Source organism: Psammomys obesus, unplaced genomic scaffold (genome assembly GCF_907164565.1).
Source record: "Psammomys obesus unplaced genomic scaffold, mPsaObe1.curated_primary_1811, whole genome shotgun sequence".
NCBI classification, from domain to species: domain Eukaryota; kingdom Metazoa; phylum Chordata; class Mammalia; order Rodentia; family Muridae; genus Psammomys; species Psammomys obesus.
In genome coordinates this window covers 3,280-21,278 of record NW_026595421.1, presented here as the reverse complement: position 1 = coordinate 21,278, position 17,999 = coordinate 3,280, and the positions used below count along the sequence as shown (strand labels likewise).

At 48.4% G+C, this 17,999-nt stretch overlaps 2 protein-coding genes across 2 annotated transcripts; one reads left to right on the top strand and one right to left on the bottom strand.

Moving 5' to 3' along the window:
* Positions 1 to 230: 230 nt before the first annotated feature.
* On the top strand, positions 231 to 4,144 carry Aicda (activation induced cytidine deaminase). The gene is made up of 5 exons (XM_055619248.1): positions 231 to 327; positions 524 to 690; positions 2,772 to 3,042; positions 3,589 to 3,704; positions 4,091 to 4,144. The coding sequence occupies exons 1-5, from the start codon at positions 231 to 233 to the stop codon at positions 4,142 to 4,144; spliced, it is 705 nt and encodes a 234-aa protein (XP_055475223.1).
* A 9,018-nt stretch (positions 4,145 to 13,162) lies between these two features.
* On the bottom strand, positions 13,163 to 17,336 carry Apobec1 (apolipoprotein B mRNA editing enzyme catalytic subunit 1). The gene is made up of 3 exons (XM_055619247.1): positions 16,817 to 17,336; positions 15,395 to 15,513; positions 13,163 to 14,009 (listed from the first exon to the last, which is right to left on the bottom strand). Exons 1-3 carry the CDS (start codon positions 17,235 to 17,237, stop codon positions 13,899 to 13,901), a joined length of 651 nt encoding a protein of 216 aa, XP_055475222.1. The 5' UTR covers positions 17,238 to 17,336; the 3' UTR covers positions 13,163 to 13,898.
* Positions 17,337 to 17,999: the final 663 nt, after the last annotated feature.

The window sequence follows — 17,999 nt, the reverse complement described above, 5'->3', positions numbered from 1 at the left end:
AGAGGCAGGCTGATCTCTGTGATATGAGTTCCAGGCTAGCCTGGTCTACAAAGTGAGTCCAGAACAGCCAGGACTGACACAGAGAAACCCTGCCTCTAAAACCCAAATAAACAAACAAACAAATAAATAAATATTAATTAAGGGTAATTTCCTAGTTTGCTTACTGCAGGGGGGGAGGGGTGGACCAGGGGTGCGGGATGCCTGTTGCTTCATCCTGTAGAAGACGAAATATGGTGGTGGAGGCAGAAGGAAGAGTTGGAAATACAAGGGTAAGACTGAAAAATGGGTCATTTTACATCATCCTTAGCGCGAAGACAGCTGCCGAAGGTGACTGTCGTGGGGACTGAGATAGGTTTAGGGCTCTCCCAGTGGGTCTCAGTTTGGAGCAGGGAAGGATGGATGGATTTGAGGCTGAGAGGCACCTAACTAGCACGCAGACAGCTGTAGGTTCAGCAACAACAGCAACAATAATAATAATTAGAGCTGAAGGAAGAACATGGCGACAGAGAGGCCACGCCCTGAGTTTCTTCTCTCCTTCACAGCCTTCTGATGAAGCAAAAGAAGTTTCTTTATCACTTCAAAAATGTCCGCTGGGCTAAAGGCCGGCACGAGACCTACCTGTGCTACGTGGTGAAGAGGAGGGACAGCGCCACTTCTTTTTCGCTGGACTTTGGCCACCTACGCAACAAGGTACGGTCGGGGTCGGTGGCTGCTGATGCTGAGGTGTGGGTGTCGCTGGTGCCAGCAAAGGGGAGAGAGAAAAAGCCCCTGTGCTCCCAAGCTGACAATCCTCCTGCCTCGATGCTGCAGTTGCTGTGGTTACAGGCGTGTGCACACACTGGGCCTTTTCGGGTTATGTACTGTCTCCACCAGGTTCCTCCAGTTCTTTTCTCAGTCTGTTCAACCACGGTAGACCCGGCCTGAAGGTTGTTAGTCAGCCATGCTGGGAAGGCTCACATCACACCTCCCTTCAGTGACAGGAAGAATTGCCCCCAAATCTTCCTGTCTGTCGCTCCGGAGCCTCTGAATTGAGTTAAGACTGAAATAAAGGGGCTGGAGGGGCTTGGTGGTTTCTGGGGACCCTGGGCTTGATTCCCAGCCTCCGCATGGAAACTCAAAACCGTGTTCCAGAGGATCCGATGCTCTCTCCCAGCCTCCGAGGGCACCAGGCGCACGTGAGCACACCCAAGCATGCAGGAGAAACATCCATACAAATTAGACAAAAAAAGATTGAGCTAAAGTCAGGCAGTGGTGGCTCACCCCTTTAATCCCAGCACTCGGGAGGCAGAGGCAGGTGGATCTCTATGAGTTTGGGGCCAGCCTGGTCTACAGTGTGAGTTCCAGGACAGGCAGGGCTACAATAGAGAAACCCTGTAAAAGAAAAGAAAAAAAAGATTAAGGTAAACAGACAACTGTGATGGTTCACGTCTGTATTTCTAGCACTTGCAAGGCTGGGGCAGGAAGGCTGCCATCAGTTCAGGCCAGCCTGAGCTACATAGTGAGACCCTGTGTCAAAAAAAAAAAAAAAATCCAAAATAAATAAATAAAAACTAAGAGTAAGAGCATTTTGATCTAGGAAACATTTTTAAAATTTTAATTTCCACAGTGCCAGGGATGAAGTGAAGGATCTATCTGCCTTGCCAGACAAGTGCCCTGGCCCTGATCTCCATCCCTAACCACCTCTGGCCTCTCAGTCCTCAGGGCTTTCATCCCACAGTGCTGGGTTCTCCCTCAAGCACTTCCTTGAACGAGCAAAAACAAAGAGTGTCTTTAGAACTTTGGAAAGTCAAGGAGGAAAAAATATATATATTAGAAAAAAAAGATGACATGAACTCAACTCTGGTTTCGAGATGATTCTGTTTAACCGGGTGAGTCTCTTTAGGCCAGTTCCAGCGGCCTGAGAGAATTTCGTTTCCAGGAGAGCTCTTGCAGACCGGTTTCCACGTACTTGCCCCAAGGCCTTTCCTGGACTCCAGGGAAGAGACCCTGGGGTTGGCTATTCCCCAGTTTCCTTTGCCTGCCTCTTCAGGGGTAACTTACCTCACCACCATCATTTCACACACCATCTCCTCCCTCCTTGGAGCCATGACACACTGTGTTTATGGACCTTTTCAAGTGGTACTTTCTCTTACATCGCGCAGAGTGCTTGCACCACCATCTCGGTTTACTGCTAAGGAGAGAGGGCAAAAGAGATGGGTCAGGTTAAAAAACCATCTTCAGGCTTGGACTAACGGTCTTCCGCAACAGGAGGTGGACCTACCGAGGTTGCAGTTATCAGTCACAGAGACCACACAACCCACACACGTTACTTAATCGCTCTTCTCCGCTTCCAGGCCAAGGTAGAGACTCTGAAGTCACTTAAATAAGCTTTTCCCTCCAGGCAGCACCCTAACCCTCCTTACCAATTGTCCTGGCGCCACCTAGTGGCTAAGGTACAATTGCACAACATCGCATCCAAACACAAATTTAATCCTTGCGAGGAGCGTGATGATTCTTCTTCCGGTCGCAATTTATTTCATCCTCCACGGTTCCATAAATCCGCAGCCTTTCTTTACCCAGCGGGGTCCAGTGTAATAAAGAGATTTGGCTCCAGCAAGCGCCCCCTTCAGAAAATTAACTTGATGCTGGGTGGGGTGGCGCACACCTTTGATCCCAGCACAAGCGGACCTCCGTGCGTTCGAGGCCAGCCTGGTCTCCATGGCGAGTTCCAGGCCAGCATCCCAAATGGCCTGGGCTGGGTGGGTGAGCGTGCCCGTCCCGTCTTTCCGCAGTCGGGGTGCCACGTGGAATTGCTGTTCCTACGCTACATCTCCGACTGGGACCTGGACCCTGGCCGGTGTTACCGCGTCACCTGGTTCACCTCCTGGAGCCCCTGCTACGACTGCGCCCGGCACGTGGCCGAGTTTCTGAGGTGGAACCCCAACCTCAGCCTGAGGATCTTCACCGCGCGCCTCTACTTCTGCGAGGACCGCAAGGCGGAGCCCGAGGGGCTGCGGAGGCTGCACCGCGCCGGGGTCCAGATCGGAATCATGACCTTCAAAGGTGAGAGCTGGGCACGGAGAGGGCGGTCTGGATTACGGCTCCGGGAGAGGAGGGCGAGCGGGGAGACTGGGGCGGGGTGCTGTGTGCAGGCTCTGGGTTCGTCCTCCAGGTCAGAAGTAGTTGGCTTTGGAGACAAATCCCAGGCTTGCCTTCAACCTGCAAGTCTCCAGCCTCTGCTCTCTGGGTTCTGGGATTATAAGTGTGCATCAACCTCAGAACAATCAGAATGTGGGAGATAGAAGGGGGGAGGGGGTTGGCTGTGGGTGCGTTCGCTATGATGATGATGATGATGATGATGATGATGATGATGATGATGATGATGATGGCGGCGGCCAGCGAGACGGCTCAGTGGGAGCACTTGCCTTAGTGACTTAAGTTTGATCCCTGAAACCCTGCATGTCGGAAGAAGAGCAACGAACCTCACAAACCGTTCTCTGTCTGCCCTTCTGACCTTCACCCCCATACTGTCGTGACCTGCACACACACACACACACACACACACACACACACACCTCCTTCTTATTTATTTATTTTTTTTCTTTTAAGACTATTTCTACTGCTGGAACACCTTTGTGGAGAATCACGAAAGAAGGTTTAAAGCCTGGGAAGGGCTGCATGAAAATTCCGTCCGGCTTACTCGACAGCTTCGGCGCATCCTTTTGGTAAGAGTATCCTCGCCCCCCCCCCCCCCCCCCCCCCCCCCCCCCCGCCTCTCTCCCTCGCCTGGAGCCTCTTAGGTACTTATTTCTATCACTCCTTTTTTCATGTGGCAAATACTCCACAGCGCCCACAATCCAGTTTTCTCTTCTGTCTTTCCACACGTCAGAGCCCCCACTTGGGCTTCTTGTTCTTGCCATCTCTTCGCCCAGTCCTCACAACTCTCTCTCCTACTCTCCCCTTCTTTTTTCCTGGTCCCCATCCCCATTTGCTTTCCTCTCGAGCCACCCACTTCCTTCATCCGCTTTCTCTTCCCCTCCCCCCCCCCCCCCCCCACCCCCGGCTCAACTCTGAAGCCGGTCCCTCGGCTGACATCGCTCTTCCTCTGCAGCCCCTGTATGAAGTCGACGACCTGCGAGATGCATTCCGTGTTCTGGGACTTTGATGATGGCAGCCTCCCAGGGCGCCACGTGATGGGATTCCTCTGCTGAAGAGAGCGGGTGGGAAACCATCCTCCGAGCTGCCTGTTTTTCTTCTTAAGCACCCACGTTCGTGGAGCGTAGGCGTGAAACTGTCTATGACTTTTTAAAAACCCTTGAGAGCCGCAGCGTGGCCTAGGACATCCAGCGTGGTGAGGCGACTGGTAGCTCCGATTGCAACATCGCCATCTACCGGGGAACCGCCGAACGTCAGGACGTTGGACCAACAGTTAAGAGATGCTCCTCTCTGACTTCTCAGCAGGATGGAAACAGAAGGCATATACGCTTAGAACGGCGCGTGGAGACGATCACGCGGTTTGTTAAACCTACCCACACAGTCTTTTCTATTATTATTCACTTGAATTGTGAAGGGCATCAGTGACAGATCTTTCTACTCTTTTCCTTTGAGGCTCACTTTCAAGGAACCTCTTCTGACGAGGCCGTGGACTGTGGGCTGTCCTGATGAGGGAGTCTGAGTGATACATAGCAAACCATTCTCTCCACAGCATTAACAGGCAGGCACGTGCTGTATGTTTTCATTGTCTGTCGTGTTTTTCACATTTGTGTTCGAGAGGGCTTGGGGTGGGGCTGGAAATACACATGATCACCCCTGGGTCATTTTAATAAAGGTCTCAAATGCAGATGAGGATTATGAAGAAATCACCGTGAAAATGAGTTGATGCCCCCCAGGGAGCAGATCCTCTGGGAACACAGACTCTTTTTATTTTTTTTTAAATGTAATTAGTTTATTTACAATCTTATCTAGTATAAGAGTTCAAGAGTTTAATCCAATTTTCAGATCAGGTCTCTTAAACATTTGTCATTCAGTTAAAGGGATCAGTTAAACATCCTCATTTTTTAAGTAGTTGGTGCCTTTGCTATAAAGAAAGGAGCAGAAAATCCACGTCCAAATCACGCAGTCATCGTAGCCTGTTTCCTACTGAAAAATGGACCATTCTTCCCCGGGCTCAGATGGACCACAGAAGTGGTGAACCTTGGGAGACTCTGGCCCAACATGGCTCTTTGGGAACTTCTGTAAGGGGCACAGAGATCGAAGACAGCAGAAATGGCCACACGACCCTGGTCTCCTTTCCTCACGACCTTGGGAACTGACCCTTGAAGGAGCCTGTGGTTTAGAACCACCACCAACGTCTACCGATGGACACCTTGGCGTTGCTTGAGTATCGAGAAGTAATTTATTTTCCTTGACGGTGGCCAAAGATGTTAAACAAAATTCTCTAGTTTTTATATGTGTGGGATGCTGCTCCCCCAAACTGTGAACTGTATGAGAGGGTGACAAAATAGAATCATATCTGATGCCAGGCAAGGCGGCACTCATCCGTAGTTCCAGCATCCGGGGGGCTGAGGCAGGAGGATTGAACGTTTGAGACCCTGCTTCAAATAGTGTGGCGGAGGTGGTTGGGAGTCTGTGGGGTAACCAATAGTTAACAAGGAAAAAAGTGAAAGCCCACGGCAAGGAAATTATGCTTTACCCAACCAAATGGAGGGAGCCAGCATAGACTCCCTGTTTGTCCCTCTTTAAGCCTTGTCTCCCTAACAACTCCGTGTGAGGAGAAAAAAATATTCAGAATAAACAGCCCTTGTAGTTATTTTCTCGTTACCCTCATAACACGGTTCAAAGACCCACGGGAAATTCTAAACACACAACTGTATTGACTGTATGGAAGTCGCTGCAGAAGAGTAGAAGAAATAAAGATCGTTAATTGCTTCCTGTACGCGTTCAAGCTTTATATTATGCTGTACGGCAGGCAGTGACGTTCCTGCCATCGTTCGTTTCCTCTTCCGAAATGTTCAATTTCTGAAGCCTCAGAAATTTGAGGCTTTAGAAATCACTCTAGCTGTCCACATAATTGTGACCATCTGAAATCGTAATGACATTGCTCAGCAGCTATTCTCTTGATTTTTAGGAACTCCCCCACCCCACCCCCCACACACAGCAAATTTATTCTGTCTCATTTTAAAGCAACTGAATAAGTGATTCATCTATGACCAGTTTATTTCTGACAAAGGTACAAGGCATGTTGAGTCCTGTCAGCAAATGTGCTGGAACAATTTGACATCAGGAGCTAAAGAATGTATTTGACGCCAGGGGTGGTAGCACTCAGCTGTAATCCCAGCACTTTGGGAGGCAAGAGGCAGGCAGATTGCTGTGAGTTCGAGGCCAGCCTGGTCTACAAATTTAGTCCAGGACAGCCAAGGCTACAGAGAGAAACCCTATCTCGAAAAAACAAAAATCAAAAACAAGCAAACAAAGAAAAGATCAGTAGTAGTTGAGGCCAGCTTAGACATAAGAAAGACTCTGTCTTAAACAGAACAAATAAAAAGAGTAGATTTGGGCCTCTTCCACATGTTATATACAGGAACAGAGAAAGGACTTCCATGTAGGAACTGAAAGTTTAAACCTCCAGCATGGCGTAGCTGGAAGTCTTCCTGACTTTGGACTAAGGAACTGTTCCCTCGCCACCGGGATGGCCGTCCACTCAGCACGGTGTCCACAAGGCAGCAGAGCGACTGGAGCTTGTGGGAGCACGGGAATGTAAAATGGCATAACCACTGTGGGAAGCATCTTGGCAGATCCTCCGAAGTTAAGCGGAGAATGCTGTATGACCCAACAATCCTGCCCCTGAGTTACAAACACAAGGAGTTAGCTGGCTCAGTTGGTGAAGTGTTTGCTCGGCAAGCACAGGGACCGGGGTTTGACCCCCAGGACCCCTGTAAGAAAGCTGGGCATGGTGATGCATGATCCCAGGACTCAGGACAGAGACAGGTGGATCCCTGGTTAAACAAAAAGTTTGTATGTAAATATTCAAAATAACATTACGCACAATAGTTCCCGCAAATGACACATTTAAACACTCGTCAGCTGCTGAGTGCATAAATATAGTGTGACCCATCCACAGTAGAAATTCAGTTTATTTGGCCATGAAAGGAGTGACTGTACTGATGAGCTGAAACAGAAATCTACCTTGCAAGTATGATGCTGGGCCAGCAGGATGGCTCAGTGGGTAAGGACCTCGTCCGGCAAGCCAGACACCCTGAGCTGGCAGAAGAGGGAACCAAGTCAAAGCTGTCCATCCTCTGAGCTTCCCACCAGCATCACGGCTCGGGAGCATCCCCACCTACATACAGTAGGTTAATGCAGCTTTAGAAGGAAAGGGAATTGCTTAACCTCCAACAAAAGTATCGTGCTCTGTGAGAGAAACACAGCCAACCCCACACACTGTATGGTTCCAGGTTATCTTCAGCTGCACAGTAACGCTAAGACTAGGATCAATCCGGCGTGTCTCTTCAACAACAAAAAGATCAAACGATTAAAACACAATACTAAACTTCCATTTCATTCGTTAGTTACTTAGTGAGATGCGTGTTCTGGGTCTAAAGGCCTGTACCACTGCACCCAGCTTCTGCCTTGTCTGAACAACCATGGAGAACAGGCCTGTCAACCTGAGGTTTAACACTTCTTAGCTGTAACTCCTTGGAGGACTACATTTTCATGAGGTGCAATCATTTTATGTTTTGTTTGTGTGTGTGCTTTAAGAGTACTGAGGCAGAGGCAGGCGGATCTCTGTGAGTTCCAGGTTAAGCCTGGTTTACAAAGTGAAACCCTGTCTCAAAAAACCAAAATTAAAAAGAAAAAAAAAAAGTAAGAGAGATGGAAGCAAACTATTTCAGAGGCAGGAGGATCTTTGTGAGTCCAAGGCCAGCCAGGTTTACAAAACAAGTCCAGGACAGCCAGGGCTTATTATACAGAGAAACCCTATCTTGAAAAAAAAAAAAAAAAAGAAAAAAAGAAAAGATTATTGCTTCCAGGTGTGGTGGCTCACACTTGTAATCCCAGCACTCAGAAAGCTTAGACAGGAAGTTCAGGAGTTCCCAGCCAGCCTGAGCTATATCGCAAGATCCTTTGGACTCTCCTTCCTCTCTCTAGTCAAACACACCCCCTTCTACTGGTCCCCGAGCCTGCATCCAGCCCCTGTAAGGAGGGACAAAGAACAGATACTGAGGCAGCACCAGCCGTCCTCAGCACTGTTGGCTGCCTCTGCTATTTAACGCAGCGATGTAAATGCTGGGAGTTGTTCTGGGCTCCATCCTACACGGGTATGCAAGCTGAAAGTAACATCTGCCTTACCCTTGGCTCCTGAAGCCTTAACAGCACACTGAAATATCCTTCCCTCCAAATGATGAACTCCTGCCGTGTCTCAAAAGCTGGGAAGAGCAAGGCTGCCCTACCCGTCCATTTTATAAAAACGGGATTCTAGCTGGAGGAGGTGAGTCTACCCAGGAAACCTAGCAAGCATGTGACTAGAGAAAGGTTTATACAAGCCAAAAACATAGTGAAGAGTCCCTGGGCTAGCCACTGCTAAGAACTGTGGTCACCTTCTCTGAAAGGGACGAGGCAGGGTTTGCTGTGAAGAGAGAGCCACCTGGAGAGGAACCTTGCCTGGAGCCATGAGCCATCTGGGAGATAGGCACAAAGCTGCTCGAGCTGCTGAGCTGCTGTACATAGCAAGATGTTCAAGTCTTCAGACCGTGAAACCTGCTCCGCACAAATTAGCACCTTTGAGTGCTAATCAAATATAATCGGCCCCTAGGGTTTTACAACGGGTCATGGTCCATGGGATTAGGTTTCTTTCTCGTTCCAATTTAAGCCTCACAGGGGTGTCACGTGTCTTTATTAGACATGGGATCTAAATAAGAAAGGAAGCTAAAGATGCAGAAGACAATGATGTACAGAAAGGCTCCACAAACGTCCCACAAAGTCAGTCCATAGAAATAAAAAACCGGGAAAAGACCTGCAGTGGCCTTCCACTGTAGTATCAACCCTAGACTTTGTTTCCCCAGGTTTCCATGGTGTACTCCACTGAAATTCTGTTTACTCCCAATGGGATGTTTTTACACAAGACAACATTTCATAAAATACGATGTGAAATAAACATAGCAGTGACAGCCAGGAGTGGGGGTGAGGGGTGTGGCCTGAGGTTTTAATCCCAACACTCTGGAGCCAGAGGCAGGTGGATCTCTGAGTTCAAGGTCAGCCTGATCTATGGAGTGAATTTCAGAACAGCTAGGGTTACAAAGAGAAGCCCTGTCCTGAGAGAAAGAAAAAAGAAAGAAGGAAGGAAGGAAGAAAATGACATGACGTAGCAGCAAAGGAAAGGAAGGACATAGGTCCAGCCGATGTCTGAGGTAGCTCAGCTGTCCCATCACTTAATTACTTAATTTATTCAAGTTACCAGGAATCTGTCTTCAGCGCAGCCCTTAACAGGCTCATTCAGGATTCACTAGACATGGGCCATTGTATTATAAAGTAGTTGTTGCAGGAGTTGACGGTGTAGCTCAGTGGTAGAGTACTTACCCACCAGTACAGTGCCTGTGCGCAGAGGCAGGAGGAGCATGAGATTGAGGCCAGACCTTGTCTAAACAAAACAATGAAAGAAGAAGGGAAGGACAAAAAAAAAAAAAAAAACTAACAAAATAAAAGCGGTTCTTCCAGGAGACACCGGTATTTGAGGCGTAGTGTAGCTCTGAGATTTATTTGTGTTTATTTATTTCTATTTTGAGACAGTGTCTATAATGTAGCTCAGGCTGGTCTCATACATGCTGTGGAGCCAAAGACAACCTTGAACTCCTGACTCTCCTGTCTCCACCTCCCAAGTTCTGGGTTTATAGCCTATGGCATCACTCTGGGTTTCTACGGTAAGCTAGGCAAGCACTCTCTCAACTGAGCTCCGTCTCCAGCCCTGAGAATTTATGAACCGGTTCTCAGGATGCTTGCGGTGACCACTGAGCCTGGGCATCATCTTCATTACCGAGGACCAGATTAGCACCCTTCTAACTATAGTGTGTAAACACTATGTACCTTCTGTGGGCCGGTCAGACTCCATCGACCAAGTCTACACACCTGTGCACACATCTGGGCATTGGCTCTGGAGTTATTCAGGAAGTGACTCACACATATTGGTTCCTCTGTCACCAGCCCCTGCTGTATTTGTTTACTCTTTAGTAACTGAGCAAGGACTCAGAGCAACCCAGCTCACAAAGACATCACTGTAAAGTGAGTGTGTGTATTTCAGGATGGAGGAGAAGGCACAGGAAAATATTCAAAGCATCAATCCCCATTAGAGTCCCTGTTTAATGAAAGGTCGAATTGCTTAACATCCACAGGCTGAGCCGGGGCTGAGGCTGACTTCCTCCAAGGGGGTAATTTTTGAACTGTAAAATCCGGAGGGAACTTTCATGTAGAAAGAAAGTTGCCAGAAGTGCCGTTTCGTTTGCAAGCAGCTTGCTTCCTCTTTCCGGGGCAGAGGGACTTAGTTCATTCAGCAGCTGGGTGACCTCGGTCGAAAATCGTTTGAACTTTCTGTGTTTGCATTTTCTCCTTTCCAAAGTTAAGACAGCAATAGGTCGGGGATCTGGGAAGAGTAAGTGACTTTGCCCTTGGCCCATGACAAAGGCCATATAGATATCTGCAGGACTTTTTTTCTCCCGCTCACTGCAGTACATAAAATCAAGAATGCATAAACCTGACGGCATTGTTTATGAGTCTTCCTGCTCACACTGAGTTCCTAGGGAGTGTCCAAGCCCTCCAGTTACATTTGGGGGCGGGGGTGGGGGAGGAAACACTTAATCTATGACTTTGTTGCTTATGTTTCACAGCCCGATGACTTTATTACCCTCATTTTATTGAGGAGGAAACAGAAACAGGTGACCAGCTTGCCCGAGGGCCCTCAGCAGTAAGAAACAGAGCAAGGGTTTGACAGGGTTATCCTGTCAGCTACCACAGTGTGCTTGAACACTTTATTGTATCACGTAGTGTTTAAATATTGTAGCTGGAGCTGTATCCAGCCGGCTCTAGAGCATCGCCAGACTGCTTACCATCTTAGTTTGGTCAGGGCTGGTGTGGTATGGGTTGTTAAGTGTGTTGTGATGGCCACTCCTGACTGGAGATGGTAGTTTCTTCCTCAGGGAGTGGGGGGGAGGGGTGCAGCAGGGTGGGGGAGGGGGTCAGAGAACCTGCACACCTCGGGAAGTCCCTCAGCTATTCTCCTGCTGCTGGTCTCTCTCTTGTCTCACTGTCGCCACCACTCTCTCTCCATCTTGCCCTTGTTCTGTCCTGCTTCCCTAGCGCTGGTGGCGTCCAGTCTGCTCCTCTTCCTTTCATGCTCTGGACTTTTCCAGACGCCCCTGGGTACTTTCTCTCCCTTAGCCACAATAAAAAAAAATGTAACCATGGAGTGGCCTTTTCAACAGTTTCTCTACTGTGTCTACTCACAAATACCTGTGAGTAGAAACCTAGGAGGGGCACAAGGGACACCCCTTCTTCACCGGGGCCCGGCCTCCTCTAACCGAACCAAGATGCTGACTTGATTCTGCCCTGAGGTGGAGATGATGTGTTTCTGCTGGCTCCTGCCACCCACACATTCAACTCCACACTGAACAGACTGCCTCTTCCGCCACTTCTCCCCCACCTAGCCCAGCGACTGTCTCGCTGGGGAAGTGTCTCTCGGGGAGCTGCCTGTTCTTTCTCCGCTCCTTTGAGCATACTGCAAAATCATGCGGGTGCATCAGGCAGCCTCCCTACTGTTAGGATTTAGGCAGCCCACTTCTGGGTTGCCTAGCAACCTTTGATGTCATCAGTTGCTCCATAAAAGGACCAACACACCACTCCTCCTGCCTTCTTGCTCTTGCGCTCTCTTGCTGGCTCCTGCTCTCTCCGCTTTCTCTGTCAGGTTGCTTCCTCCCTTCCCCCTATCATGTCTTGCTCTCTCCTTCTCTCTCTCTCTCTCCAGCCAATAAACCTCTTTGATATATCTGTCGTGGGTACCATCATTTCACCTACACCTTTCGGGTACCCCTTCACAGGGAGGAGGGACATCCCTCCTGGGACACCGATCCTGATAAGTTTCAGTCCTCTTGGGGATGCCTTCAGACTGGAATTCTGTCCTGTGACACTGACCCTTCACTGTTTCTCTGACACTGTGTCGGAATCCTCCTTCTGGTGGTATTCCTTCTTGAAACCCTCTAAGCCTCTCCCATCTTTTTAACTCTGCCCCTGGATGCCTCCCTGCCTTCTCTGTCTCCCAGCTCTCTCTTAGCTCGCTCTGCCTCTAACAGACAGGCAGCCCAATGGCTGGCCTCCAACTCACATCCCCGTACCTCAGCCTCTTGAGTACTGAGAGCACACTACCAAGCCTAATGCAAACCTTTCTGTAAGAGCAAGTGATGATACACAGTTGTGATGTCTTTCAGGATAGAAGTGCGTGACTAGAGTCAAGGAAATGTGTTCAAAGCCTGAAGAGGTTCTGTGGCAGGAAGCGGCCAGAAAGGGAAAGGAGCAGAACCTAAGACAGAGTGAACTGGGGAGAGACCACAGCTGAGGTCTGGATTCCAGACCGGGTGGTGGATGGATAAAAGACAAAAAAAAAAAAAAATGTTGAGGCTGGGGAGTTCAAGGTCATCCACGACCACATAGTGAGTTGAAAGCTTTTTGAGACCTTGTCTCAAAATGGAAACAAATCAGAGCAAGAAGATGCTGTTTTTTTTACTCCAATGAAGCAGTCACTCCTGATCCCCACTAGGATTAACTTTCTTTTCTCATTTTACCTCACAAACTCCAACGGGTGTCAAACAAACACAATAGCAATTGATAAACCGTTCTTTCACTGCAGTTTTAAAAACAATGTATAGCCGGGTGGTGGTGTATCTTTCATATTAGCACTCGTGAAGCAAGGCTAGCCTGGCCTAGAGAGCTAGTTCCAGGACAGCCAGGGCTACGCAGCGAAACCCTTGTCTCAGAAAAAAGACAGCTTGGTGGGAGGTGGGGGACATAATTTGCCTGTTTGAACTGGCCATCTGCATTCACTCTCCAGAATGATAGAAAGAGGAGAGGGAGAACCCTGAAAATTGTCCTCTGACCTCCACAGGAGTGCCACGGTGTCCACACACGCAATGCTAACAGTGAATAAGTACAGGCGTTTTGGTTTTTATTTTCATGAAAATGCATAGATAGATTTTTGTCAGAAGTTAGGAAGGTCCCGGGGACTGCTGGCATGCCATGACAGCCTTTGGAGGGTGAGGCAGGCAAGTGACTGAGCCGGTCTGAGTGACTCCACCATGCAAGCTGGCATGAGGTGTTGTCTGCTGGCTCCTGGCATAACCCGATGGACTTGGCACACCGAAAGTCGTAACTGTCGAGGCTGATGTCAGACTTAATGTGTCACTCAAGACGACTTTGAATTATCATTCTCCTGCCTCAACCACTCCATTACTGGGCTTACAGGAATGGACCAACTTACCTGACTCTTCAATTTCTAAATTGTTGATTTGGGGGTGGGGGTTGTTTTTTTAGACAGCATCTACTGCATAGTCCTAGGCTGGCCTGGGGGGGGGTCTTGCTATATAGACCAGGCTGGCCTTGAACTCACAGAGATCTGGTGCCTCTGCCTCGCAAGTTGTTGGCATCACAGGAGTGTGCAACCATTCCTGGCTCAATTTCTATATTCTCTGCTTTTCTGGACTTTGAACCCAGAGCCTCGTGTGTGTAACTAGGGCTCTACCCACGGACGACAGCTCCCACTCAGTTTCTAGATTCTTCATGGCAGTCGCTCTTTAGTGGGCCATCATTGCTCTTGTCAAAACAGTACACTTGCTGTCATTGTGTTCGTCTCCATCTCCCAGGGTTCATTTCGACCCTGTAGCCTAGAAGATGTAGTACGGCAGCCTTTGGAAATGGCAGTGTTGAAAAGCAAGATTAAAAATTGTGAGCTGATTTTGGTTTCTTCTTAAAATCTTTAAGCAGGGTGGAAGTCCCTGAAACAGACAAAGAAGATTATATTTTTATCCTCAGTAATAATTAACCATTATTATTGTGAACAATTTAAACATTTCTCTCGGAATTCAACCGAACCGAACTGCCATTTGGACCAAGAATCCAAACGAGGCACCTTCTCTTCGATCATTGTTGCTGACTTCCCCCGCTGTGGGAATAAGACCCCTAGGCCCCGGGGTAAATGTGACCGAAATGGCAATAAAGGTAAAAATGGAATCTCTGTGCGTCCCAGACACTTCTCACACCGACTGACCCATTTCCTCCCCTCCCCCCCCCTTACTTCCCACTAAAGGAATCTTTTGTGTGGTGTGTCTTTGACGGCGGCAATGGTACAGATTTTTGGAACACAGCCTAGATTTATAGCCCAGGCTGGCCTTGAACTCGGGATCCTCTTGACTCACCCCCCCGAGTGCTGGGATTGCAGGCGTGTGTCACCATGCCTGGTTTCAGAACATTGTTTTTCCTTTTTAACATGAGTTAAATAACTTATTTAGTTAAATAAATAAATGTAAGTATAAATTAAAAATGTGATGAGAGTATATGGGAAATTTTTCAGAAGAGAAGCACCAAGGGATACACGCTTTTGTATCAAAACTTTTGTCTCTTAAACAAACTGACAAGAAAGTTGTTGGGGGATAGGGGCATACACGCACCTTAGTCCCAGTACTTGGGACAAAAGGCAGGCAGATCAGCCAACCAAGGTTATATAGTGAAACCCTGTCTCAAAAACAAACAAACAAACAAACAAACAAACATCTTGTGAGAGGCTCTGGAGAGACAGCCCAGGGGTTGTGAGCACTGCGGTGGTTTGAATGAAATATCCACCATGGGTTGGTATATTTGAACACTTGGCTCCTACGTGGGGCTGAGATATAATCTCTCGTCTTTCTGTATCTGCGACCGTGTCTCCTCAGAGGTATGGGCTCTACCTTCCTTCTATCAGCTGCTCTTGCTCATGATGTTTTATCACACGACTGTGATATAAAGGATCTCACTGATGCAAGTAACTGATACTCATGCAGGCTGACCCGGGGTTCAGTTCCCAGGACCCGCCTCAGGGGCCTCCCAACCACCTCTAACCCCAGCTCCAGGGGATCCTAGGTAGGCAGCTGCACACTTGTGGCACCCTTTCAAAAACACACACGGGCACACTGGAGGAGGAGGAAAAGGAGAGGGAGGAGGAGGAGGAACTTACTAGGGAGCATGGTGACACAAGACTATATATAACCCCAGGACTCAGAAGGTGGAGACAGGAGAACCAGGAATTTAAGGTCATCCTCAACTACATAGTAAGTTCAAGGTCAGCCTAGACTATTTAAGACCTTGTCTCGAAAACAGAAACAAACGAAAAGCCAAAGTCACTTACTAAAAGGATGCAGTAGAGTTCCAGGACATACATCCTCACCCACAGATGTGGGTACCTTGGCCAGTGAGCCTCGTTCGAAGGTGAGTAGTTGACAAAATTCCTCCAGCAGTAGTAACACTCTAGAGAAACACAGAATTTGATTCGTTTAACAAATACGACGGTAAATGGCTCAAAATTACCTGGGCAGAGTGGTTCCTGCCTGCAACCGGAGGTATTCGGCAGGCTGAAGCAGGGAAACTGCAAAAATCAAGGCCACCCTGAGCTACATGGCAAATCCAGGGTAGCAACTTACAGACCCTGCCTCAAATACAGTTTAAGAGAACAGGGACGTGGCTCAGTAGCAGAGAGCTTATCTCGCAGGTAAGCTTAGCACGTACAAGCTCTGGCTTCAATCCCCAGTAGCAACGACCACAAGCATGCACTCTACATAAAGGCTCTTCCTATTTACTTCAAGAGGTGGTCATATGTAGAAAGACTTTTAATTCAGAACATGGAGGCTCTGGCAAGAGATCACAGCCAATGACCTTTCAGGTCTGTGTGCTCTGGTTGGAATACAAACATGCCTTTAATCCAGGAGACAGAGGCAAGAAAGTCTGAGTTCAAGGCCAGCCTGGTATAGAGCAAGCTTCAGGTAAAGGAAAGCTTAGGCCTGGGTGTGGTGGTACACGCCTTTCATCTCAAACAATAAAGGTAAAGTTAGAAGGAATCAACCATGTTGAAAAGGTTGTCTAATTCAGGGGCAGAAAAGGTGACTAATCAAAGTTGACAGAATAGGATACACCCAACTCTGAAGGGAAGCTACTTAAGGGGCAACACAGAGAATGGGGGGGGGGGGGGGAGGCAGTTTCACTAGGAAAGTAATATATATAGAGAGAGGTTGAATGTGAGAACAAGCTAGACATAGGTGAAGGCAGAATAAGCCAGAGAATGAGGAGCTAGAAGACTGCTGGAGGTTAGTTTGAGGCCAAGCGGAGCAATTCAGAGGCCTAGAGAAAAGCCACATTGAGTAAATCAGCTAGGAGAGGAGTTTGAACCAAAATGGCTGTGCTGAACCAGCCAGCCCAGAGCTCAGGAAGAAGAAAGGGTGAGCTTATAGAGCAGGAAGTCTCAGAGGCTGCAAACATTCTAGGCCTAGAATAGATTGGGCCTAGGTCAGATTGTACAGAGCCTAATAGTTCCAAGGACTAGGTTAGCAGACCGAGCCTGTAAGAATGAAATTCCTTCTACAGTCGTACTCCCTAAAAGGAATTTAAGAGGCCTGGGAGAAAGAGGTACCCAAAGAGGAAGGAATAACTATTGTCCACCCTTCCCTTATGGTGAAGGTCAATCCTGGTCCTCCCTCCCTCCCTTTAGGATGGACTTTGACTTCTGGGTGTCTGTTCCCTTCCCATCACCACTCTCTCGTGAGAATTCTGTTTCTACCTTGCTCCGTCATGATCCGGATAGTCACACCTCTGCGACAGAGGTCCCTGAGCCCTTGCCGGTTTCGCTCATCCGTGTGGTAATAAAGCCGTGCCACGTAGATGAACAGAGTCACGTTGGGGTACCGACTCAGAAATTCTGCAATGGCTCTGCAGCATTCCCCGCAGGGACTCCAGGACAGGAACCAGGTGATAGAGCATCTGGTGAACGGACAAAAGTATCTTTCCGAGGTAAATTTTTCTATGAAATTGATTTCCACGTGTTTGTCGGTGTTCTGGCCCGTGTGCCGCCAGACGCTGCGCCTTCCGCCCCAGTTGATCTCATAGAGCAGGCAGGTCTCCTTCCGAAGTAACTGAGGGTCAAAGAAGGCTCCGAACTCCTGGGGTTCGATTCTTCTCCTGAAAAGTAAAAAGACTCCCATGCAGTCTAAGAAAACTAAGAGATGGCTCGTGCCTTAAAATAAAATAAAATAAAATAAAAAAATACAAATGCTAGATCTTACATACTCCAGGCCAGCTGGGAGAGCTGAAGATGACCTTGATCTTTATTCTATTTTTATTTTATTTCTGTGTGTGTGTGTGTGTGTGTGTGTGTGTGTGTGTCGTAGTCATACATTGACACATATATGTGCACACGCACTTGCTCATTTGTACACACGCAGAGGCTAGAGGTCAATGCTGGATGCCTTCCTCTGCCGTTCTCTGCCTCATTTTTTTCTTTTTCAAAACAGAGTCTCTGGATGAACAGGAGGACATTCCCGACCAGCGTATTGGTGAGCAAGCTTCCTGGAGCCACTTAGGGGGAGTTTACACGAACACGCCACCAGGCCTGGCTTTTCTGCAGTCCAAAATCGTGTACTTGTGCTTGAACAAGTAAGCATTGCACCCCATGAGCTGTCTTCCTGGCCAGACCTTGAACTTTTGATATTCCCGCTTCTACCCAAAGGACTGCAGTTACTGTTGTGTGGGAGCCCAGGGCTTCCTGCCTGCAGCAAGCACTCACCAACTGAGATACCTCTCTGTCCTTCTCTCTGGAAAGTTTATCGTTCAAATTTCCAGGAACGGTGGCACGTATAATCTCAGCACTAAGGAGGCCGAGACGGGAGGATGACAACAAATTGGAGAGCAGCCTGGGTTACATAGCAAGACTCTGTCTTGCTCTCTGACCTCCACGCTTGTGCCGA

Coding starts and splice junctions, on each gene's coding strand:
- Aicda (XM_055619248.1), top strand. CDS start 231: ATGGTGGTGGAGGCAGAAGGAAGAGTTGGAAATACAAGGGTAAGACTG. Junction 328..523: donor CGCGAAGACAGCTGCCGAAG/GTGACTGTCGTG, acceptor CCACGCCCTGAG/TTTCTTCTCTCCTTCACAGC. Junction 691..2,771: donor TTGGCCACCTACGCAACAAG/GTACGGTCGGGG, acceptor GTCTTTCCGCAG/TCGGGGTGCCACGTGGAATT.
- Apobec1 (XM_055619247.1), bottom strand. CDS start 17,237: ATGGGAGTCTTTTTACTTTTCAGGAGAAGAATCGAACCCCAGGAGTTC. Junction 15,514..16,816: donor CCGGATCATGACGGAGCAAG/GTAGAAACAGAA, acceptor GTGTTTCTCTAG/AGTGTTACTACTGCTGGAGG. Junction 14,010..15,394: donor AACTCTACTGCATCCTTTTA/GTAAGTGACTTT, acceptor TGTCTGTTTCAG/GGACTTCCACCCTGCTTAAA.